At 36.8% G+C, this 25,637-nt stretch overlaps 1 protein-coding gene across 1 annotated transcript; it reads right to left on the reverse strand.

Annotated features, from left to right (window-relative positions):
* Positions 1-1,537: 1,537 nt before the first annotated feature.
* LOC140887127 (RNA cytidine acetyltransferase 1-like) lies at positions 1,538-25,334 on the reverse strand. The gene is made up of 27 exons (XM_073294183.1): positions 25,212-25,334; positions 24,914-25,057; positions 24,719-24,810; positions 24,132-24,303; positions 23,898-24,020; positions 23,574-23,747; positions 23,143-23,253; positions 22,925-23,058; positions 22,743-22,836; positions 16,460-16,558; positions 15,667-15,803; positions 15,420-15,517; positions 13,831-13,954; positions 13,661-13,748; positions 13,468-13,567; positions 13,355-13,407; positions 7,013-7,189; positions 6,899-6,936; positions 4,752-4,845; positions 4,175-4,354; positions 3,951-4,059; positions 3,784-3,853; positions 3,555-3,693; positions 2,725-2,853; positions 2,151-2,276; positions 2,007-2,072; positions 1,538-1,919 (listed from the first exon to the last, which is right to left on the reverse strand). Exons 2-27 carry the CDS (start codon positions 25,016-25,018, stop codon positions 1,683-1,685), a joined length of 3,069 nt encoding a protein of 1,022 aa, XP_073150284.1. The 5' UTR covers positions 25,019-25,057; positions 25,212-25,334; the 3' UTR covers positions 1,538-1,682.
* Between the last annotated feature and the right edge of the window lie 303 nt (positions 25,335-25,637).

The raw sequence follows: 25,637 nt of genomic DNA on the forward strand, positions 1-25,637 counted from the left end.
TTTGGTATTATAAGATTTTTTATCGTCAAAATTACCAAATGTTATAATTATATGAAAATAATGTTTCGAGTTATACATATATAAAAATAGTTTTAGAATATACATATATTAAAAAATAAAATTGTTATAATATTTTATTTTAAAAAAATTTATGTTATTTGGAATTTTTTTAAAAAATAATATTTAATATTTAATGGGTGAAAGATATGATGGAGATTTATTAAAATATTTAAGGATATTTTAGAGATATAGAATGTTAAAATAAGATATTTTTGAAAAAACTACCTCCCTCCTCATTTTTTTTAAAAACAGCTTATAAACTGTCAAACAACTTATTTTGACAGCTTATAAGCTGTTTCTAAAAAAAATTACCAAACAGATCCGGAAAACTTTTAAGCTCTAAAACAGCTTAAAAGCTGTTTTTAAGAGCTTATAAGCTCTCCCAAACACCCTCTAACTTTAAATTAATTGGTGAAGCTTGTGATGAAATTACGATTATATTTTAATTTAATTCCAAACAAAACCAAAAATATTAGACAAATTAGTCATTTTATATGATCTCCTATTTCTTTTTCCATTAGATTTTATCTTATTTATCAAAATGACATTCTTTATCTTTATTTGTATTTTTAAATATTTGGATTAGATTGTTATCACTCTTAAAATTTTGAATATTTAATTCATCATGTGACTTTTAAAAATAACATGAAAATCAATTAACATAAAAAATTTATATATATGCACGCATCGCGTGCAATGAACACTAATATATATATATAATCTATTCTATCTACAAAGTGAGAATAGAAGGGGGAAAAAAAATTCGTTACAGATATTTTTTGTCCGTGCATAATTGCATGAATGTTTGATGGAAAATGGGTGTCAAAAATTAAGAAAAAAATAGAATATCAAATTTATGGATAATTTAGAATTTCAATAAAAATTAAATATTATAATTTAAATTCATTAATAGAAATAAGACAAAAAGATAATTATTGAAGAATAAATGTCAAAACCTAATCCACATTTATTTAAATAAATTTAAGATTCAAATATAAACCTTTATAAGATTCAAATATAAAACCCTTAGCTACTCATTAAATTCATTAATACGTATTTTACAAAATAAAACAAATAGATTATTTGTTACTTATTTTTACTTTTATTATAAATATGATTAAATTTAAATTCATTTTTTATTATGTCTAATACATTTTTCAGGTGTCTCGCACATATGCTTCTTGACTAGAATATATATATAATTAAACTTACGAGCATACACTTTTGTCATAAAGATGACAATTATGACGACAGGTTTGGAGCCCTGCTAGGAAACTTGAAATATACGTTTTCGTGAATGACTAAGTTTGGGGATTTTCCAAAACCTGATTACAATTGAAGGCAGAATCCCATCCCCGAACCCGTCCGAATTATCTCATCATAATGTCTAACAGAGATTAACCAAGTTGCCAAACACTTTCAACATGGGCGGGACAAGGAACAGGATGATGAATGTCAATGGTGTTGACTCTCGATGGGAATGAAACGCACGCTAATGTGGATCTGTTTATATAAAATTATACCTTTGAAGTAACATCAGGGCAGTATTGCCATGCCAGAGTTTTTAGTAACATCATCAAAATTAACATAAAATAATCACGCAATAAAATGTGAATGTTATGTCAATTTGATTTTCTCTTCTTGTTAGTCTTGAAACCTTTTTCTTGCTTATTTCTCTTCCTCTCATTCAGCTTCTCAATCTTACTTTTACTTGATTTTACACTAAAATGACCACCAGACAAAGCCTTTCCACCGCCATTTTGCAAGGCATGCTCGAAATCAACTTCTTTATCTACAATCGCGTACCGTTGTAGATGGTCAGGGTTTAGCATACCATCCGCCTTCGCTTTCATCTCATCCTGGACACAGTATGAGGCAAGACCACAACATAAATGTGGGGAGAAAAAAACCCAAATTGAAGAATAGCAACAAGGTGGTCCACAAACCTCAACTTGTTTCGCTGCTGCATTGAGTTCTTCTTCCAAGGAAACTGGATGAGGTTCCATGGCAAGCTGAAAACCAAACACACATCAGCCATGACAAAAGTTCTTTCTTGCAAACAGTAGTTTAGTAGTAAACTGTAAACTTACATCTCTCAAGTGAGGAACACTAGAATGAGTCTCGTTTGATGCCAAATCATGCAAGAATTTGTAAAAACTCTTCATTACTTGCATGTACAACGACATTATTTGCTGCCTCTTTACCTCCATCTCTGCCTATAGACCAAAATGAGAAACAGAAATGGTAATCAGATCACCATCTCTCCAAGTTTAAGAAATTTGGAGTCAAAATGTTGCTGAACCACAGCTTCATGTCGACGTCATGCTTTGGAACCCGATGTTCTGCCTACATCAACATATCTTTTGGCACTAATGAAATCATGGCAATACTAGGGGAAAATAGTACCATTTTAAAGCTAAATGTGAACAGTTCTAAAATTTCATGGATTGGCTGTAATTCTGCTTCCTAGTGTGAGATTTTGCTGAGTTCAGAAAAAGATCATTGGACACATATTCAAGCCACCAAAAAACAAATTGAGAAAGCCACTAGCCTTTGCTGAAGTGGCATGTTGTGTCTCAAATTTTGAGACGTCTCAAGTTTGAGACTTACCACCCACACCCCACTTGTAATTTTTAAAAAAAAATTGAGAAATGACAAGTATACCTCAATGCAGGAAATATCTTTTCCCTGCAACCCCATGCAGAGCAAAACAGAAGCCTGGTCTTTCGACAAAGTGGTTGGTATCTTCCCCCAGAAGTATGCACGGGCAAGATCATCTACAAATGCTTCAGTCTGCAATATGCATGAGAATAGGCAAATCACGCTTGCAACTCAAAAGGCAACGACATCATATAGGGACACAACAGTTTTGATCCTACGCACCCAAGTGTGCAGGATTTTCGTGAGTGACCCTGATGCCCACTATTGTGTTTAAGTGGTTCTTTTTTTAAAAAACCACTAAAACACACTAGTGGATTTTAATGGTTAATACTGAAAATCTTGCATATTAGGGCGTGTGGGATCAAAACAAAGGGACGCAGACTCTCAAGTGAAGGGAAACCATAGAAATATTAACAGCTTGTAATCAGTTTTATATTCAAATATTCAGCCAGAGAATAAAGTGGTTACTGAAAATTGTGATCAACTCTGAAAATATAAAAGGTACAAAAAGATTCCATCGTGGAAAAAACTAAGAAAAACAACTGATTTTGATGATTGCCGGTCAACGACATTAACTCGATGCAATAATTACAATTTCATAAAAGCAAAAGCATATTTGTGCACTTTCTTCTTAAAGTGATCATGACAATTTATAGAATCCAATAAGAAAGTCAAAACACACTATACCGTATATATTATTATTAACTATTCATAAGATATTTGAGAAAGGTTCTAAAAGTTCAAAAGAGAAGCCCATTGGAAAAATACAATCGCATTAATAAAATTTCCACGACAAATACTATGCTCCTTCAATCATTTAAATAAGATCCTACCATGCGATAGTCTACAAGGTTATTAGTGTATGCTTCCAATCGCTCCATAGCAAGGGGTGATAGGATTGCACTAATTGAATTTACAAATCCACTGGAAGAGGACAAATCCACCTCAGAGAACTTTATCGGGTCCAAGACACTGGCAAAAAAACCAGCAATGTTAGAATACTAAATTCTTTTTTATAAGAAGAATACTAAATTATGATTAAGAAGAAAACCAGAACCATACCACATGGCAAGCTTGTAATCCATTCGACAAAATGTACGAGCCAACAATTTAGTGAAGTCCTTCCTGAATTCTGAGAACAGTTAAAAAATTATCATTACTTCGGTCCAAACCAATCAACCCCTAATTTGAAATAGAAGGGTTCGTCTTAAAGAAGCAACAGAGTAAACCTTCAGAAAATGGACTGAAAAAGCCCAAAGTATCAGATCCACTGGTTTCAATGTCATCATTATTTAATGGTCTCAGAACCATGCAAGAGTGTTCACCAGTCACATTACTCTGTTGAATGAAGTGTCTCAGAGAATATGCTAGTCTCTTAGAACATTCAGAAAGTAATAATAATAATAAAACAAAAATCGAGAGTTTGTCCATTATAGAGAATTCATCGTCTTACCGGAACTGGGCTAATGTAGAACGGATCAAACTTATGGTTCTTCCAAAAGCGAAAAAGGTCCAGAGTAAGCCCAAAAGAGACACCAAGATAATGGAGCTTTTCTGGTCGTCGTTCACGGAGAGGTATAAGCAGCGGAGGAAGGTCAGTTCTTGGGTTTATGTTTTCTTCCAACAACGAGGCCTGCAGTCAACATGACCACCACTTCATATTACACAGAAGACATTGATATAATTTAACAGTTTCTGCAGCAGCAGTTAAAGTTACAATTCTCAAGCTTCCTCCTTCCCTCGTTAGAAATTTGTTGTCTCAACTAAAACAATTTCATCTCAGAAATGAGTGTGTGGAGACTGTAATTTATCCTAGTCTTTGGTGTCAAGTTGAAAAAACAAGAGGCCAACTATCATAGCAAACAGCAAAACAATCACAATCCCGCAAAGACGCAAATGATAAGATGTACAAGATCCTCACCAGAAAAGAAACAAAAAGAATTGAAGGTAAAATAAGTACATTTTTAAAAAAAAAAGGACAAGGCTAAAAAAAAAAGGACAAGGCAACGAATGAGAACTGTGAAAGAGACCTTCTCTGCAGCATCAATGACTCTGCGTGGGGAAATCTCTGCGAGTTCGTCAACTTCTAACTCAGATATTGGAGTCAACTGGCCCTCAAAATACCTACAAGCAGTACATATATAATCTTTGCATCCAATATCCAGGTGATTGGATCATTACAGACAATTGGCTGCTCATTCTTAAATGCTTGCGAGAGGCGTTGAAGAGTGATAAACATACCTTCTAAAGACAATTATTTAACCAAGGAGATGAAGATATGATTCACCTTACGCTAATTTATAAATATAAGGCAAGAAGAAAAATTAAAATCAACAAAAACCAATATCCTTATATGTTTTCTTTAAAACATATAGGTAGTTCGGCATGTTCAAAGCTACTAACAATAACCCTAAAAAAGCATTGAGGACGCGAGTCATTGTAAATTACCAAGCTAGCCAACATCACCATAAAGGCGCCTCATTTCCACACTCACGTAATCAGCAAATCATGTATGGACATTGTATCTCAATTATTGCGGGATAATGGCATCCGCCCATGAAAATTTTAACTGCCAAAAAAAACCTTACGAAAAATCAATGGGCTAATATGTTCTTAAACTTTTAAAATTTTGGCTCACAACACCCATGCTCAAATAAAAATATACTTAATTATCAAATGACCTTTATACACTTAAAACCATATCATTCTTAGGGTCTTTCCATATCAATTTTGGGGATTTAGTGTTCACGCTGTCCAAGGCTAATTCCGACTGGTTCGGGTCTTTTTCAGGCGATTGCCAACTGCTTCTCGTTGTCAATTGACCCTAAGACAACAGGGTTTTCTAGATCGGTGGTCGGAGTACCCAAATCAAAGCTAAAATGACCGAGATCGAAGCTCAAAGTTGAGCATGTGAAAAGGGGCAATCGGTTCGGATTGGGTTCAAGCTAGACTAGGTTTCTTTGCACTTTTGGTATCAATGGAAATCTTAGGTACAAGGATTCCATTGTGGTCAATTTCAAGTTTTAGATACAAATTGAAGGCGAAACCTGGCGAAAAAAAATCGCAGTTAGGGTCCTCGATTGGGGTTCAGGTTTCGAGCTTCATATACGTGATTTTTTAAGGAAATCGGAGCAATTGTTTTAGGGGTTTCAAACAGGGAGGTGAGACGCACATTCCCAGTGGTTGATCAGCGGTAACATCGCCGGAAAGCGGTTGATTGAGTTCTGACCGGTTCAGAGTGGGTTCGGGCTAGACTTCAAATCTCTTTGAAATTTTGGTGTTAATGGAAAGTTCAAGTCACAAGGATTCCAAAATATGTGGTCAGTTCAAGTTTTGAACGCAAACGTGGGTGAAATCGAAGGATGAAGTCACGGCTATTAAGAATAGAAAGAAGGTAGAGGAAGGACAATTAAGGCAAATAATGTGACAACACACAAAAATATAATAATTACTTGAATGTACAATGTTTGCACTCACAAATTGGACACCAGGGTGTTGTAAGCCAAAATTTTAAGTTCAAAGACAAATTAGCCTATTGATTTTTCATAAGGGGTTTTGTGACGATTAGCATTTTCACAGAAGGGTCGGATATCAGTAGTCCCTATGCAGGTAAGTTTAAAGTAGCTGCATCAACAGTTTGGAGGTTCCTATGCAGATATATTGACTACAAGACCAGAGCCATGACACAATTATATGCCGTCATAACATCGGTTTCAGGAAATTTTGTTGTGGCCAGTCTATGATTGCAAGAGATTAACTAAAATACAAACAAATTTAGTTAGACTTCACAAAACATAGAGTCGTCGATAGAACATTTTAAAATTTAGACGTTCTATCTGTCACAAACCGCATATTCTCCTAAATCACAGTACATGAAAAGCAAACATAGCCCCCACCTACACAGACAACCCAAAACTTCGATCTTCATCAAAGAAACCAACAAAGCAATCAACCAAATAGAAAATGAAAGAACACCAGCATGATGGATTAAAATATTCTTTCTTAGGGGCTCAAGAATCATTATTATTAAAGAATGAGTAGCAGTAAGTGAATACTTTTAAGAACATGCATGCAGATTCATTTTGCACAGCTTAAAAAGATAGCATCCAGTACAAAGAAATGGTATTTATAAAGACCTAATGAGTAGAATAATAGCTTGGAAAGAATATGAACATACCTAACTAAAAGTTCAACAGCTGCAGAGCCATATCCATGCTGCAATGATTGAAATATGTTATTGATGAAGAGGGTACGAAATTACTTCATCAGTATCAGATTACGCTTGTATTACCCTCATTGCACTTGGATGTGTGGCAATGCGCACAATACGAGCACCTGAAAGACTGGGAAAATCTGTGTTCCGAAACTGCTCACAAAATTTCCAGGGAATTTGGTCTCCAAAGGGCTGACGACCCTCACTTATGCTTTTAACCGCAGATTTACGAGATATGTGTCCCTCAAGGCAGACCTACAGATTTTATATACAAGGAAATACTTTACCACCAGCATAATCAAGACCATTAATGTTGTATAAAAAGTAGGTCATTACCCAGTATCTTTAATCATCTAAGGTATGATTTTGTTACGGGAGTGTTTCTTTTATTATTCTGCAAGTTTATTGAACAATATCGTTTCCCTAAGTTTCAATACTGAGATTCATCTCTTTTTGTTCATTATATTGTGTGTTGTTGAGGTAGAGCTCTTAGAGTTCTATCAATTGGTCTGAACTGCCAAGCCAGCCAAGGGACTTCCATGGCTTCCACACGCACTGATGCTAAGTTTGAAACGTCAGAGAAGATGATACTTGCTCAGGAAGAAAAAGATCAGGTTACCCAAATACAATCATTATATGGACAGATTAGTGCCTTGACTGCTTTCACTTCAAGTATTGACTGATGCGGCAAAGAGCCCTAACAAAAAAGATGAGGGTGATGGGTTCCGAAGGTCATCTATGATGATCACTGATCAGTATCAAATTCCCAAGAGTCGCACTGGGTGGGATTTTGAGGCCGAGCGGGGAGGATACAAGAAAGGCTCTGATCGTAATTATGGATTTGGTGAAATGTGGCATGCCTTCAAGAGAGTAGACTTCCCTCCATTAATGGTACTGATCCCATGGGCTGGATCGTAAAAGCATAGCAATATTTCGCGGAAGGACGTGCTCTAAATTTGTTCTGCTGGATTAAAACAAGTAACTCCAGACTCCCATATCTCTTGGGAGCAACTTACCCGAGAATTGTTCCGTCGTTTCTTAGGGAGGATGGCTAGGAATCTTATGAGCAGCTGCTTCCTTGAAGAAAAAATCATTGTCGGTTCAGGAATACATAGAAAGTTTTGAATCTTTGATCGCCCAGGAGCCGGAACTCTCCGAAGATCATTTATCGCCTATTTCTAAAGTGGGCTGTGGACCGACCTACGGTATAGTGTATATACCCATGGACTGATGATTGTGATAAGGGCAATGGAGTTAGCTCAAGTGGTGGAGATGGAATTACGTGGATGTGTGGCTGGGCAGAGGAAGAAAGGGTTTCTAGAAGGATGTAGCAGCGGGCCTGCAAATTTTAGGTTATATGGAGGAAGGCCTATTTCTAAAAATTATGCCCAATCCATCAACGCCAATCCGGCCAAACCTCAACAAATGGGATCGGGTGGAGGGAAGGGCACTAAATGCATAAAACATTCCCTTCCTCAACGCCATTGTCCGATGTTAATCGGTTAAATTTGATCGAACAAGGTGAGCGAGATACACACATCCAAAGAACGAAATTGAGAAGTTGGTTGGTGAATGATAAATGTTGGAATAATTCAATTCACCACGAGTCCCTATACAAGCTCAGTTATATTGGTTAAAAAGAATGGAAAAATTGCTTTAAATCCTCAAACCCAAACTTAAATTTGAATTCAGTCACTATCAGAAAAAATGTGTTCGCACTCTCTAATTCACAAAAAATACGGTACAAAACAATGAATATAGAGTACTTATATATGATATTTGGTACAAAAGATATATTTTTTCTGAAGGGATTGAAGGTAAAGTTATGTTTGGATTTTAGAATTTAAAGCAAATTTACCCGAAAAAGAAGGATGAGAATTGGCATTTTTAATGCACTATCGGGCTTTGAATGAGATAACAATTTTGGACAAATACCATATTCGGGTTATTGATGAAATATTGGATGAGTTGTATGTGGCTAGCATGTTTTCTAAAATAGATTTGAGGCCCGGGTATCATCATATTCATGTGAGGAAGGAAGACGTTCCCAAAACGGCCTTCCGGACTCAGTCTGTGCACTATGAGTTCCTTGTTATGTCTTTTGCGCTTCGAATGCACGGGCTAGATTTCAGGCTGCCGTGAACGAAAAACCTTTTCTGAATCAATTTGTTCTAGTCTCCTTTGATGATATTCTAGTGTGCAGTAGAAACAAAGTGCGGCGAGTCTTTGAAGTGTTGCAAAGCACAAATGTGTTGCAAACGGAAAAAAAATGTAAATTTGGACAGTGAGGGTCGAGTATTTGTGACATATAGTTTCAAACAAAGGCGTAGAGGTTGACCCGAACAAAGTGCTTTGTTCGAAACAGTGGCCGAAGCCTAAGTCGGTGAAAGGGGTGAGAGGATTTTTGGGGTTGATAGGGTATTATCACAGGTTTACAAGGGATCAAGATTGCGAGACCTCTTACACATTTATTGAAGAAAGATGGGTTCAAGTGGGGGGAACCGGCAAAAGAGTCCTTCGAAAAATTGGAGTTAATCACTACAGCTCATGTGCTAGGTGTACCAAATTTCAACAAAGAATTTGTCATTGAATGTGACGCTTCCGATTGAGGATTAGAGGCTGTATTGATGCAGGATGGCAGGCCATTGGCATTTTTCAGCAAGACTTTGGCTGAAAGAACAATAGCCAGTGTTCTAAATGTCAGCAGCCCCGCCTATGTCTTAGGCGGTGTTGTAGGCTGTCGAAGTTCGGGCGAAGCAGTCCAAGAGGGTCTAAAGGCAGGCTAGGCGGTATATGTCGACCATGCCTATCTTGGATCTCAAATCTTCAAAAATCGGTCGATGGAGAGCTTTAGTTAGGATGTCTTCCACTTGTAACTGAGTAGGGATACATCTCCTACTTTGAAATTCAATGGGTGCTGTGACGCCGATTGGGGTAGCGATTCCAATGATCGAAGATCCATGTCTGAGTTTTGTTGGTTTCTTGGGGATTCCCCAATTGCATGGAGCGCGAAGAAGCATACCGTTGTCTCTCGTTCCAACACAGTAGCAGAATATTGCAGCCTTGTTAATGCTACATCTGAGTTATTATGGCTAACATCTCTTATGTCTGAGTTTCACATCCCACTGTCTGGTGTACCTATTTTACAATGTGAGTACAATAGCACTAAGTGCTAATCTGTTATGGTCCCCAGTTTGGATCATTTTATGGGATGATCAATGTATTTTTGGATAGGGTTTCGAGGCTCATTTTGAGAGAACCTCGCGATCCCACATTTACTATTTGATTTAGAATTATGGATGTCTTTATTCCTTGCAACAATAGTCATTTAAATATAAGGAAGACAATTAATTTCCCTCACAAGAAATCTGACGTAATCCCCCTATTCATGGCTAGAATGCATGCAATATTAAATAAGGAAACTAAATAAAATCCTTCTAATCAATTCTTTATTTTTGAATCTTCCACAAAATTATCCTTGATATCAGTAGTTTCTCCTTAACTCTTGCCCAATACATAATTCAGTGCTTCATGCTCGCACTAAGCATCTTGAGTTGGATCTCCATTTTGTTCGTGAGAAAATTTAATCCAAGTTTCTCTCTGTTACATATGTACCTTCTTATGATCAGACTGTTGACGTTCTAACAAAGCCTTGGTTTGCTTCTGCTTTTCTTCGCATGCGTTCCAAGCTTCGAGTGGATCTGCATCCCCTGCTGTGCTTGAGGGGGCAAGTGAAATGATAACTTTATTTAAGATCAGGCTGTCTCCTTCAGGCCCAAGACTACAAACCCATTATGTGTATAAAAATATTCCTAATCGATGTTGGTCTGTCAGATTTTGTTACAACAGATTTCTACTGGTGTCAACGCATTATGAATTGTAATCATCTATACATACACATGTTGTACCATGAAGTAATCTTGGGAATAAAATTACAATTCTATGTTCTCCGTCATTTTTCTTCTTTTTAACCGACACCGGACCAGCAAAATTGGTTAGCCAAGTTGTTGGGCTATGATTTTGATATTATTTATAAGCCAGAACTAACCAATAGAGCAGCTGATGTTTTGTCAAGAGTAACGTGTGAGGGAGACTTGATGGCAGCCAGTATTCTTTACTGGGGGAGTAGAAGATGTGAGGGAGACAGTCGAACAAGATGCTGAATTGCAACAGATAATACAAAAATTAAAAGACGAACCTAATGAACCAACTCATTATTCTTTGGTGCATGGTCAATTGCCGTATAAGGGCGTTTGGTGCTCCCCGCAGCTTCGGAGTGAGTTGAAAGATTATTAACAGAGTATCACAACACGTCTATTGGGGGCAAGGCATCCAGGAGCATATCTTTCTTTGAAGTGCCTCGCAGCTAGCGTTTAATGGAGAGGGATGAAGTGTGATGTTATAAATTTGTGGCAGTTTGTGATGTTTGCCAAGCCACAACACCTGCCTGGTTTTACAACCACTTCCGATTCCGGAAATGATTTGGGAAGATGTTGCAATGGATTTCTTTACAGGCTTTCCCAAGTCAAGGGGGTATTTAATGCGATTTTGTAAGTCATGATAGATTATCCAAATATGCACATTTCCTTTTGATCAAGAATCCATATTCTGCTCAAGTAGTTACGAAAGTGTTTGCTAAAGCCGTGGTGAGACTTCATGGGTTGCCGAAATTGATTGTAAGTGATAGGCAACCCTCCTGTATAAGTCACTTTTGGTCTGAATACTTCCGTTTACAAGGAACAAAATTAAAAATGAGTTCGACATATCACCCGGAGACCAATGGTCAATCCGAAGTGTTGAATCGTTGTGTTGAGACGTACTTGAGATGTTTTGCAGCCGAACAACTGAGTTTGGGGTCGAGTGGGTATAACACTTTTTTTTCAGCTACACGTCTAACTCCATATGAGATTATGTATGGCCGGCCACCCCTGGCCTTAGTCCATTTTCTTCATGGAGAAACTAATGTTGAGGCGGTAGCAAGGGACTTGGAAGAGAGGGATGAACTTCGAGACAACTAAAGTTCAATCTTAGGAGAGCCCAACAAAGAATGGCAAAATATGCTAATGCGCACAGGCAATATTGTGTCCTATGGTGCAGGGTATTGGGTGTTTGTTAAATTACGACCACATAGACAAGTGTCAGTGGCGACGACGGTAAATCAGAAACTGGAAGCAAAGTTTGTGGGCCTTTTCAGGTGTTGTAAATAATTGGGGCAGGGGCGTATAAGCTTATATTGCCGGAGAGGACCAAGGTGCACCATGTTTTCCATGTGTCCCAATTAAAGCATGCTAAAGGTGACTACATAGTTGAACCAGACCTGCCGAGGGAAGTGGAGAACGGGCTTGCTGAGACTCGTACTCCCAGCAGGGTCTTGGCTGAAGGATGCTACATAAAGGTGATGGATTGATCCATCAGGTACTGATCCAGTGGAATAACAAACCTAAGAGGAGGCAACGTGGGAAGAGGCGACAGATATCCTACAGCAATTTCCAAACTTCATCCTTGAGGACAAGGCTGATAATGAGGGAGGGAGTACTGTTACGGGACAAGCACTTATAGGCCCCAAGCACTGATGTGGGAGGACCAAAAATACATGCCCAGCAAGAAGAGTTTACAAAGTATATCAAAGCAGGCCCACAGAACATGTGGGAAGAGGCAAGTAGTTTGTTATGCGTGTGCAAGGGGAATAAAAGAGGAGAAGAGAGATGTAGTGAGGCAGGATATGTTTTGTTACGTGAATCTAGTACCGCTAGGGCAAGTGGGAATTTTCCCTTCTTAAGTGAAGTAGTTGGAGAGTTCTTCTATTGTGTTTCTTTTAGTATTCTGCAAGTTTATTGAATACTATAACCTTTCCTTCTTTCAATACTGAGATTCATCTCTTTTCCTTCATTATATTGTGTGTTGTGAGCTCTTAGAGTTCTATCAGATTTCAAAAATGAAAAACGAAATCTTAGGATTATTATTACTCACTGAATAGTGATGCTATATATAAAAGAAGATGGCTAGTGGATAGAGTGCAACCAATGGAATTTTCAGAATCAAGAAAAGATTGCATTTTGATAATCAAATTGAAACAATCAGGCCAAAGATTGGGATCAAATAAAAGCCAGGTTCCAAACCTGTCCTGCTACAATCCTACATCATCACAAAAGCTTGAAGAAGCACAGAAGAAGTCAACAAATTAAAGACGAATGAACAGCAAACCATATAGTCACCGAAGATGAGGGAATCATCTGAAACATGCAAATAAATAGCAATAGAGGACAACTAATGCTATAATGTTCACAAAAAAATTGATCATATCAGGCTTGATCTAGAACATTTCTTAATAAAACAAACTTCATTATAAATAAGAGCGACTAGTACTTAAAGGGCATGAAACACATTTTTTAAGGTGGTAGAATATGAAGAAGTTCAGACCTGGATTACACACAGAATATCAGGAAGATGGTTTTGGGACTCATCAACAGGACCTGCAAATACGATCAGTAAATATACAGCTGGAAGCAAGTAGATAATACAAAAAAATTTACCAAGTAGCACAAACAAGTGGTGGGCGGGAGCATCAGCCATCAATTGCAAATCATTGGGAGAATTCTTGTAGTGTGAAGCAACATACAGAGCCATCATTCGCTGCAAAAATTGTCATAAAACGAACTTAACCACCAGATCGATAAATACATAATAAAGGAACTCATTAGCATCATCATGTTTTAATATAATTACCTGCAAAAATAATTCACTGTCCCTATGATAGGAGAACAATGTATCCCGATTGACATAGTACAGATCGCATTCGCCAGTCCGGGGTAGCCTGATGAAGAAAGAAGAGACCTCAGTAGAGATCTAATGTTTAGATACTCCTCTCAATAAAATATCTAAAATAAAATTGCAACCTGTTAATATTAGGGATGGATTTTGTAGCATCAAGACATAGTAAACCATGAAGCCAGGATTCAATTGGATCACTGGAAGCATATCTGATAGATTCGCTCAATTCAATCTTTTTGAAAAGCCGACCTAATGATGAAGTTACTGTTATTTTAGCAAATTCACCAAGCAAAGCTTTACAACAAAAATTCATGAAATAAATACATCGCCGAGGCTTCTCCACATAGAATGGATAAAATGTTGGAATGGATGCATAAAACTAAAATTGTTACAGCATTCTAGAATCTATCCAGTGAAGAAAAACAATAAAGCTGAGAAGGGTTGTGAAGCTGTTTTGATTGTATTTTTCCGGAAGTCAATAAGGCAACATTTGTTAAAAAAGCAGAGAATAGTGTCACAATCTGCCTTACAGAGTTATTTGGATTAAAAATAACCAAAGCAGGAGAGTAATTTACTTCAAAGACTAAACTGACACCAAAATCCTACACACAAACACACACACACACATATATTTATACAAAGACCAAAAGTCAAATCTCAGATGCAGACTTTAGTGCTCAGACACAACTATCTCACATTCCTCAAGCTGAAAAACATCATTGAGGCATTGCCTTGTGTATTGATATTTACATTATTATTTCATACTCGGAGAAAACTGACAACAGGTCATGAATCCTCATGCTCAGCTTTACTATATATCCCATATTTCTATATCACACCCACTCACATGTGCCCTATGACACTATAAGTACCCATTCACATATAAGCCTCTACATTGACCTTATTTATCTAGAAGTGACATAAGTTCTTTCATGTGCAGAGACTGATTTGACGTTAGTATGGGACTTAAGCACTAGGTTCTGGGATTAAAGTATGGAATGTTCTTTCACATGCTAGCACCATATTTGACTTAAAGCTGGGAATTCAACCTTTATAATGCAAAACATTTTCATTTGCACGTATCTATGAGCATATATCACATGCAAGATGCAGCCGTGCAGTTTTTCTTACTATACCTCCAATGTCGAGTAGAATTGAGGGGGTTTACACCCTAAAGGAATGTAATTACTTTTGTTCAGATGGCAATTGACAAAGAAAAATTTGAAATAAACAAAGTGCTATGTTTATGAGAGAAAGGAATTTGATAAATGTGGGACTTCGGTTCCAAATATTTCTCAATCACACAAAGGGCATGGGCATATGCCCGAGGACTACTTTTCTTTTACAGACAACTTACCATTATGCATTTGTATCTTGAGTAAAGTTGGGTTAAAGGTGAGGTAATCCAATCGCATTGATGCATGTAAGAGTTGGCCAAAATGTAAACTATAGGGGTTTAGTTATGTTTACAAAGCAAGCAACTTAGGTCAATGGATCAAAATATGTCAGGCGGCAAAATTGGTTCATATTATATCATTGCTTCATACTTCTTTGAAACTACAACTCATATAAATGTGTACGTACATGCATGATTACCATCACTACTCAGTATTAAAAAGAAAGAACATCATATGACATAAAATAAATAACTTTGACTAGTAAAACTCCAAATGCAAGTATCTCTTTTATGTCAAGAAAGATGAACTTAAAACACCTGAGACAACGAACTCTGTGTTCTTATTTGATATCTGACTTCGTTCCTCCAGTTGCTGCAGAAGTTTTAGAGATAATGACCGTCCTGTACCTTCATAGCTTAATAAGAAGGAAATTGGAAGAAAACATCAACAAGTCGCGGCATTTAGTTAGGAAATAATTATTCCTTCAAGAAATCTACAATTTCAACCACTGAGGGTACTCGTTTTATAGAGTATTAACAGAATCCGAAAAAGAGCATCTTTTACCCATTGACAGTAGATGAAAGGAATACGAGATATGGACCAAGCAAGGACTTCACAACTGGTAATGGGATAGCTGCTGCTTCATCAACCACCAACAATTCAACTTGGGAGAGCTTCTCATGTTCATGTGGTTGAATATACTGCACAAACAATGGGATTCAACTTATTTTTCCAATTTTCTTCACTCGAAAGTAGATAATGGCATTCTTGACCTATCATTTCAATTATTTGCTATAAAGAATAGCCTCAAAGAATGTCTAACCAATTATTTAATCCACTTTAAAGCATCCTTCATGTTCTTTTTGAGTAGGCAACAAAAGAACAAAATTTTTTTTCTTATTCCCTCCACATGAAGCACTTTAATCAGAGATCTCGCTCTTACACCAAGCATTTCTCAATAAATGAAGAGTTGGTCAATGATAAAAAAAAAATGCTATACCACTCCTCTCATTTTCCCCTTCCATAATGCCCAAAGGCACAAAAAACTTCACACACACTTCTTTTCAGCTAAGAGGCCCTTAACATTCTACCACTTCCATCTTCACCACGAAAAAACTAAATGCCAAAGAAATGAAATGAGAGGTATTACTGACCATGAACGACCACATGTTTTCCTAGTCACATAGAATAGAAATGAAGTCCTAAGAATCACATTACACCGCCCAGAAAAAAATATGCATAGCAAAATAACTGGGGTAAAATAAAGTTTGTGAGACAAGTCCTCGCAGTATGGTTAATACTCAATATCGTTGTCCGTAAAGAAGAAAAGCAGAAAACCACTACAAAATCCACTAACCTGTATTGTCTGTCTGTGTTGTTTGTAGATATTGATTCGCACAGTGGCTTTCTTAAAATTAGGATTTGCGCTTTTCACCATGTCATAATCTAAGTGCTCCTACAAGTGGAGAACATTATGTTTCAGCTAAAAATATTGGCCTGCAACTTACTATAATAAGAGTAAAATATTTTTACAACGCTCAATACTGAAAAACACTACTACTCGCGCAAAATCTCTAAATTAAGTTGAAAATTCTATAAAACAAAAAGCCCTTGTGGTCAATAATTTTGGCAAAAGATCTTTTAACATTAAGAGTTTATTTGATTAGAATAGGTTTGGTGTGATAGAAATAGAATATATTTTACAGATTTAGTGGGATATGGTTTTATATCTATTTAAATTGTATCAATCGGTGAACCTCAATATACAAAAAAATAGAGGAATAGTTCTTCCTTCTTTATTCTGTTGTTCCCTTATTTTTCTGCATGGTATCAGAGACCAAGGATCGGTCTTGAATTTCAAGGCAGCTGGGGTCGGTGCTGATGCTGGCATAACCTCCGCTTCCAGCGGGTCCAGCAGCATCGGAAGTGCAACCTCTTCGGGCAGCGGATCAAAACAAACCTCTGGTCTTGCGCTCCCTAATACATCACTTCAAACTACAATCCATAATTCAATGGAAAAAACTACCTCCAGTGGGTGCAAATCTGTGCGCCTTTTGTGATCGATGGCAAGGGCAAAGTAGGATACTTCATAGTGCATTGTGTTTGTTGTTCAGTGTGGCTGGAAGAAACATAAGGATTTTTGAAGATGAAGAAGTCTTTTGGAAGAACTATCCCTACTTGGGCATCTAAGATTACCGATTTTCAGTCTTTTGCGATATTAGAATTGTATAGGGAATGGAGATTAGTTTTGGGTTGATTTAGAAGTGTTTGACTAATCTTATTAAAAAACGTTTATAAACTCCAGGATTTTATAACCTGTTTTAAGAGTTTATAAACACTATCCGAACTTATTTTAAGAATAAGTTGTTAAACTGTTTTGATAAACTTATTTTAAAAAACTTAAAAGACAACACATGTTCGGTAATATAAGATCTTTTTATTGTCAAAATTACCAAAAATGTATGATGCTACGAGGTAATATAAATATACAAAAATAGTTTTGTAATAACATATTAAAAAATAAAACTATTTTATATTTTAATTTAGAACTTTTGATATTATTTGGGAATTTTTTTAAAATAATATTTAATCTGTGGAGGGCGTGATGGGGATTTATAAAAATATACAAGGATATTTCGTAGAAATAAAATGTTAAAATAAGATATTTTTTAAAAAATGTAAGGGATTGTTTTTTAAAAAAAATAAGGTCACTCTTACTCATTTTAAAAAAGGCTTATTAATTGTCAAACAACTTATTTTGACAGCTTATAAGTTGTTTGGAAAAAAAATTATCAAACAAATTAACACCCTGTTAGTCAGTTGATACTTTTCTATATTATAAGCGTGGACCCTGGTTCGTTTTTTGTAATTATAATCTCACAACTTATAAAATACTATCGTTTTTTATCAGAAAAAACTTCGGATTAGGATAAAAAACTTTCGGACAAACAATGGAAAGGAAAAAATTATTTTTATAGGAAACTCGAGTAGTATTGATGATAGAAGAGAGAGAATTGCAAAAGTGGACCAGAGGTCAACATTCTATAAAAAACTAACTCCTCAAAATAATGCTCCAATCCCTACAAACGTCTGACACCGGAAAAGATTTAAAGTTCGCAGACGACTGAAGCCGCCTAGGTATAATCTTATCGCAATAGTCTATATCTTCTAGAACTTCAAAAATCTTCTTGTTTTTCTCCAACCAAACAGACCAACAAATACAATGAGCTACAGTATGTAGGAAAATCCTCCATTTCCTTCCCAAAACTCGTCCTAGATCCAACTCAAACAAAGATTTAAAGTTCACAAACGACTGAAGCCAACAAGGTACCCTAAACTTAATCTTATCCTAGTAGTCTACAGTTGTGTCTTCTAGATCTTCAAAAATCCTTTTGTTGTATCCAACAAATGCAATGAGCTACAGTATTCCAGAAAATCCTCTCTTTCTTTCCCAAAACTCGTCCTAAATTGAACTCAAATAAATCCCAAATAGATTTTGGCACAACACGGACCAGATTCAAATTTACCAAGGCGTTACTCCAAAGCGAACGGGCAAAAGGACAATGTAAAAGCAAATGATCCCGAGTTTTCAAATCTTGCTTGCGTAGAACACACCAACTTGGACCGAGATAACACGAGGGGTTCTTTCATCACCTCCGAAGTCGAGAGTTTACCAAGAGTAGCAATCCGCAACAACACTTTAACCTTAGAAAGAATCGGCATATTCCAAATGACATGAAAAAGAAGAAAATGACATGAAGATGATGAGAAAAAAGAGTCAAAAATGATTTATTTGAAAAGGAACCAGAAGAATCCAACACCCAAAATTCATAATCCGCAACCCACTGAACTAGAGAAACTCTCTCCAAGAAAACTAACAACATGGTCAACTCGTTCATTTCCTCATCCCTGAGACTACGAAAATGCAAATCCCAAGAAGAAAAACTAGAAGACAGCTGAAGAAGGAAATTGGCTGATTACGAGCCACCGAAATCAAATAAAAAGAAGGGAAAAGGTCCTGAAAAGAAGAATCCCCCATCAGCGATCCTCACAGAAGCTGATCGTATCACTCTATGACCACATCCCTCACTGAATAAAGAAAAGCCACCGGATATATCCTAGAGATGAATTTCAAAGGACTCTTGAACGTGACATTTTTATCTAAACCTGCATCCCACCCATTGACCTGCAAGCCATATTTGCTTACAATAATCAGAATCACTTTCCTTAAAAACCTCCACCACCACTTTCCTAATAAAGCTTTATTCCTCAAGCAATTACTACCAATGCCCAAACCCCCACGTTCTCTAGGTCTATAAACTTGATCCCAAGACACCTGGTGACAATGATGCTCCTAGTCACCTCCATCCCCCATCAGCGATCCTCACAGAAGCTGATCCTATCACTCTATGACCACATCCCTCACTGAATAAAGAAAAGCCACCGGATATATCCTAGAGATGAATTTCAAAGGACTCTTGAACGTGACATTTTTATCTAAACCTGCATCCCACCCATTGACCCGCAAGCCGTATTTGCTTACAATAATCAGAATCACTTTCCTTAAAAACCTCCACCACCACTTTCCTAATAAAGCTTTATTCCTCAAGCAGTTACTACCAATGCCCAAACCCCCACGTTCTCTAGGTCTATAAACTTGATCCCAAGCCACCTGGTGACAATGATGCTCCTAGTCACCTCCATCCCACAAAAATACCTTATAGTTTTTCCATGAAGTCCGCTGTACCAAAAGGTATCCTGAACAAAGAGAAGTACAAAGGCAGGCATTTGATATCCATTGTTTTAGCCTTATCCAACATTTTTCCCAACATCCACTACAAGATTAAATAAATAGAGATAGATAAAGGGTCACTTTGCCTAAGAAATTATCTAGGGGAATTTTTAATTAACCAAGGGATTGTGCATCAAAATACTTGTCCACGTATGCCTCAAAAAAATAAGGTAGCTTAAAAGAAGAATAAACATCTCCTCGAAGTTGCTCGGTGTATTCGTTTTCACACTAAAGTTCCAAGCTATCAATGGGGAGAGGGTATTTACAACTAATATGATTAATAGGTTACCTTCAAGAATTTTGAACTTCCAAACCCTTTTGCACATTTTTAAAAAATGTTTCCCTGATACGCCTCTAATTAGTGAAATCACCCAGAAAATTTTTGGGAGATTTGCTTGCATTAACAATCATGATCCGATAAATTCGAAACTTGACCAGGAAACTTTTAGGTGTGTCTTTGTTGGTTATCCTGCAAACCAACGGGGATATAAATGATTTGCTCCCAATTCAAATTGTTTTGTGTTTATGCATATCACATTTTTTAAAGATCGGTCTTACTACACCTCTCATCTTCAAGGAGTAGTAATAGTGTAAATGAATGCTTAACCGATTCTGATTTCAAAGTTGAATTTGGAAATAAAGAAATCTCTTGCCAACATGTGTTGAGCAAAATATTGACCACATTGACACAATGAGAAAAGGTGGAAAGAAAGATGGAAAGGTGGCAAGAAAGATGGAGACACTGTACCACTATAACTTAGCCATGAATCAACTCTAAGAGTAAGACCCAATCATGAAGCTCACAATAACATGACAATCTCTTCAAACAGCATTGCCCTTTCTATTGCTCAAAGGAAAGGTGTTCGACCGTGCACAATACACCACGTTGCCTTTCTATTGCTCAAAGGAAAGGTGTTCGGCCATGCACAATATACCCAATCTCAAATTTTGAATCTTATGATGATTGTCATCCTCCTATTCCACATTTATCTTGCAGAGCATCCATAACAGTGTACAAGGGACGGACTTTAAATATACCTGAGTGAAGCGAAGAAATTCACGTGGAGAAGAGAGAGAAAATCGATCTACCTAGTGGCAAGTCTATTATGGGTTGTAATTGGGTCTTACTACAAAGTACAACTCCGATAGGTCCTTAGAACGATACAAACCTTGCTTGGTAGGATTCACCCCAACATATATAGGGTTGACTACAGCGAAACATTTTCTCCGGTGGTTAAACACAACACAATTCGAGTTATTCAATTTGTTGCAATGAAAATGGATTGGCCATTATATCAACTGGACGTACATAATGTTTTTTTGAATGGGGATTTAAAAGAGAAAATATATTTGGAACCTCCACCGAGCTTTATTGATGAATTTGGATACAAGGTATGCAGGTTGAAAAAATCATAATACAAGCTAAAACAAACACCCAGAGCATGGTTCGAGAGATTCACGAGATTTGTTAAAAGGCTAGAGCACAGTCAAGGACAATCTGATCATACTCTTTTCACAAGAATGTCTAACACAAAAAAAAAAATTATATTACTTGCTTATGTCGATGATATAATTGTGATAGGAGATGACATAGAAGAACTGAACAGATTGAAGAAAAGCTTGGCAACTGAATTTGAGATAAAAGATCTAAAAGAATTGAAATACTTTCTTGGAATGAAGGTGGTAAGGTCCAAGAAAGGAATCATGGTGTATCAAAAAAAGTAGGTCGTGGATCTCCAAACAAAAAAAAAAAGAAGGATTGGTTGTAGACCATCAGTACTCCTATAGAGGCCAATGCTAAGCCAAGAGGCATCAAGGATGACGTTTCAGTGGATGCTAGTTGGAAAATTGATATACCTATCTCACACACGCCCTGATGTCGCCTTCACAATAATCTTAATTAGTCAATTAAGCAATTTCTGCACTAACCTTTGCAAAACACCTTGAAGGTTGTTTATTGAATCTTGAGATATCTCAAAAGAACTCCGGGAAAAGGACTTCTTTTTGAAAAAAACGAGAAGAAAGAGATAGAAATTAATACTAAAGCAAACTAGACTGGATCAACCACTGATAAGAGATCTACTTTTGGTAACTACACTTTCGCATGGGCAACTTGGAGAAGTAAAAAACAAAGTGTTGTCACTAAAAGCAAGGCAGAGGCTGACTTTAGGTCTACGGCTCTAGGAGTGTGTAAAGTGTTGTGGCTAAAAAAAAGTTATGGAGGATCTGAACATGAGGATGAACTTTCTAATGAAGATATATTGTGATAACTGATATCAAGACAGTGATTGGTATTGTTCACAATCCTGTTCTACATAACAGAACCGAGCACATTGAAATCGACAAGCATTTCGTAAAAGAAAAGCTTGAAGAAGGTAAAATTTGAACTCCGTTTGTTCCTAGCATATTGCAAGCTGCAAAAGTCTTAACTAAAGGCCTGTCAAGGCAAGCCTTTAATGAACAAGTGAGCAAGTTGGACATGATGAAATTGTATATTTTATAGATTTAGTGGGATATGATTTTATGGTTTCTTTACCTATTTAAAATGTATCAAACGGTGAAACTCAATATACAAAACATAGAAGAATTGTTCTTCCTTCTTTATTCTATCGTTCCCTTATTTTTCTGAACTTACCACAAATTATTTATATTAATGAACGTCATAAAATGACTACCTTTGACACAAAATTAAGGCATGAATCCGAAAAGCTGATGGGTAAATTTTCAGTACGTAAAAAATAACCTGGAAATAGTTGAGCCTAACAAGGAAATTGTGTTGCACGACCGCTTTATCAAAAAAAAATTTGTTTTCACTCGCCTCGTACAAAAAGAGGTACACACCATATACCTTGTAATCGAGTAAATCAAATCCCTTGCAAATAAACTCAAACAATGTTTTCAGGTTCTCTGGGCTTGGTGCAGTTACATAAATGTTTGAATACCTATGATTGAAATAATTAAATTAGCAAGCAGAGAAGCTAACAAAATAGAGGGAAAAGGTTAAAGCATACAGACAATGTACTGAATTACCCAGTAGCAACTGCTCCAGCAATTGCCAGACCAAGGGCAGCAGACTTCCCTCGGCCACGAGCAGCAAGCAAAGCTACTGTTCTTCGAAGGCTCTTGTCCAAAATTGCATCAAGGAACGTAATTACAGCTCTTCCCTAAGCAAACAAGCAGAGTTCATAACAATCAGAACACCAAAAAATAATAGTTCTAGTTCATTCTACCAAACATGCAACCTTTACCTGATCCAATGTGCAGCATTTTCTAATCAGAGGACCCACAGGGAAATCATCATTGAGCTCTTCCTTCAAATTCTTCAATTCTCTTTCAGCTTCTGAAAGCCCCTCGGAATCCTTGCAAAGTCAACAGAAAATAGCAAATTATAAAGCCTTCAGCCTTCTTCAGACATATCTTGCCATTTTGGTTTACCAACAATTAAAAAAATATCCACTCAGCAGAAGCCCCGTAGCAGGATTTGCATAAATGTGGCACGTACATCAAGGGTATACATTATTTACAAACAGTAGTTCCTACAAACTAAAAAAATGTATTTTGAAGTTGGGAAATCTGAGAGATGCTGGTTAGCTCCATTGTAAGCGATAGATCATAAATATGGTGTAATACTGCTCCATCAGGTAGAAATCAAGACTACCCTAGAAATAAAGAATTTCACCTCTCGAACTATAACCGGGGCAACTGTTTTCATATGCGAAGAAATTGGTAAAATGTTGAGTTCATCATCCATGACAACACAAGCTTTGCACGAAGCAACTGAAAGCAAGAAACGTTCATTAAAGCGCCCAGCAGCCTGATTATGAGATTCTGTACGAAATCTCTCATGAACATCCTGAGACAGTAAAGCCCAATGAGCACAAAAGACAAGATTAAATGGGGAAAAAAATCATCTTATCTTATCTTCAAAGAAAAATTTGTATCATCAGAATTCAAAATTATCCTCCATATCATATGAATTAATTGGGAAGTGAGTTGATATTACCATGACCATAGTGAACAAACTAGTGAGTGAGGAAAGAGAGCGCAGCAACAATACTATCAATCCACCACCTTCAACAGTTTCAATAGTCCTTGCTAGAAGGTTTGGTGTCAAAGCTTCAAAATCCTTAAGGAACATAAAGATTGAGAAGTAAATATTCCAGGATGGAGAATCAATGCTCATAACGATTGTTGTAAAACTGGCAAGTATTAGGTAATCAAAACATTCATGCTTTACCTGTAATATACACATGCCAAAAGTGTTCCCCAGAATTCTCTCAGAATCTCTGTACAAGCAAAAGGTTATTTCTCCAGTTTCAAGAAAAAGCACAAAAGGATCGACTTTCTCAGGATCCAGCTGCCCCCGTTGCACTAACTTCTTTGTTTGCTTGGCTCGCTTTTTTTTGTGGCTACAGTGCCAAATATCATATAGTAATGAATCCAATTTCTCTTCTCAGTAAAACAAGATATACTATCAAAGATTCAGAATTGTGCAAAACAAAAAATAATAAAAGAAGACATCATGAAATATATGGAGAGGCTTTAAGTAAAGAAGAGTAATGTGGGTATGATTTTTTTTCTCCTTTCCATATCCACTTATCTGCACAAAATGGACATGAGTAACTGTGTGATACTGATACATATAAAGTTGGCATCATCAACAATGTAAGTGATGTTTGGGTAAAATCATAACTGATTGAAATCCAAAGTTCAATCCTATATCATAAAGACATAAGTTGAATTTGAAATGCATAATTCTAATTTGCATATTGCTAATACTTGAAAAGAAAAGAAAAAAAAAGAAAAAAAGGGAAATTAGAGAACCTGCTAAGCTCGAGCTTGTCCTTGTAGCACCACAGAACACTCGGTCTCGACTTAACCACTGACTTGCTCAGCATCTGATGCAAATGCAATATCTGTTTCAAGAAAAAAAAAATTGATGATAAATTTCAGGTCGCCTTCACCAACAATATCAAATTATTACTAAGCAATGAATTGTGTGCATAAGCATATATGTACCTGGTCAAGAGACTTGTCACCAATTATGACAAACATGGAGCGATGGCGGGACTTGACTCCATTTTCTATCAAAGTTCTGATTCGTTCGTCGACTTTTTTCCTCATATTTCCTTTATTTCTGCTTCTTTCTCTTATTTGAAACAACTAGCAAACAACAGGAAAAAAGAGAGAGAATAACCTTCAAATTTGAACGTATACTTCGTAAAGTGCTCGAGGAAAGTGCCTTCCTTGGAGCAAGTCGGCTCGAAAACGGGGGAAAGTGTGAAACATCATATTTGAGTTGATAGGTTACAGTTACCTCAACACAGTTAGCGAACCACCACGGCGGCGGCGGCGGCGTTTACGGACGCGGTAAGGAATTGAGCGGCGGCATGGCGGGCTTGCCTTCTGAACAGAGTGCTCACTTCTCCGTTCTGTCTTGGAGGTCAATATGGATGGGCCTTTTATAATGCAGTCCGACTTACTAAATATCGTGGGTTTGCATGAAGAGTAGCTCGCTCAACTAGGCCCAAAATTGTGGCCCGTGAATGCGATCAAGCCTATTTTCTTTCTTGCCTGCTTTACACCATTTTTTTCTCCGTGTTAGTTTAGCTTCTTTTTTAAAAAAAATCAGTTAGTTTAGCTTTTATTTGAATTTTGTATTGATTTGGTTTTAATGGCCTTAAAAAATTTATTTTAAAAAAAAAAAAAACCTCTCTCAGATTGCACGTCTCGTGTGTTTGCT

The sequence above is a fragment of the Henckelia pumila genome, chromosome 3, assembly GCF_033568475.1.
Source record: "Henckelia pumila isolate YLH828 chromosome 3, ASM3356847v2, whole genome shotgun sequence".
Lineage (NCBI taxonomy): Eukaryota > Viridiplantae > Streptophyta > Magnoliopsida > Lamiales > Gesneriaceae > Henckelia > Henckelia pumila.

What these genes read in the sequence shown, in the direction of transcription:
- LOC140887127 (XM_073294183.1), bottom strand. Translation starts at nt 25,018, where the DNA reads ATGAGGAAAAAAGTCGACGAACGAATCAGAACTTTGATAGAAAATGGA. An exon ending in CTTTCATCTACTGTCAATGG is followed by an intron (nt 15,518 to 15,666) that starts GTAAAAGATGCT and finishes CTTCTTATTAAG; the next exon opens with CTATGAAGGTACAGGACGGT. An exon ending in CACAGAGTTCGTTGTCTCAG is followed by an intron (nt 13,955 to 15,419) that starts GTGTTTTAAGTT and finishes CTTCATCATTAG; the next exon opens with GTCGGCTTTTCAAAAAGATT.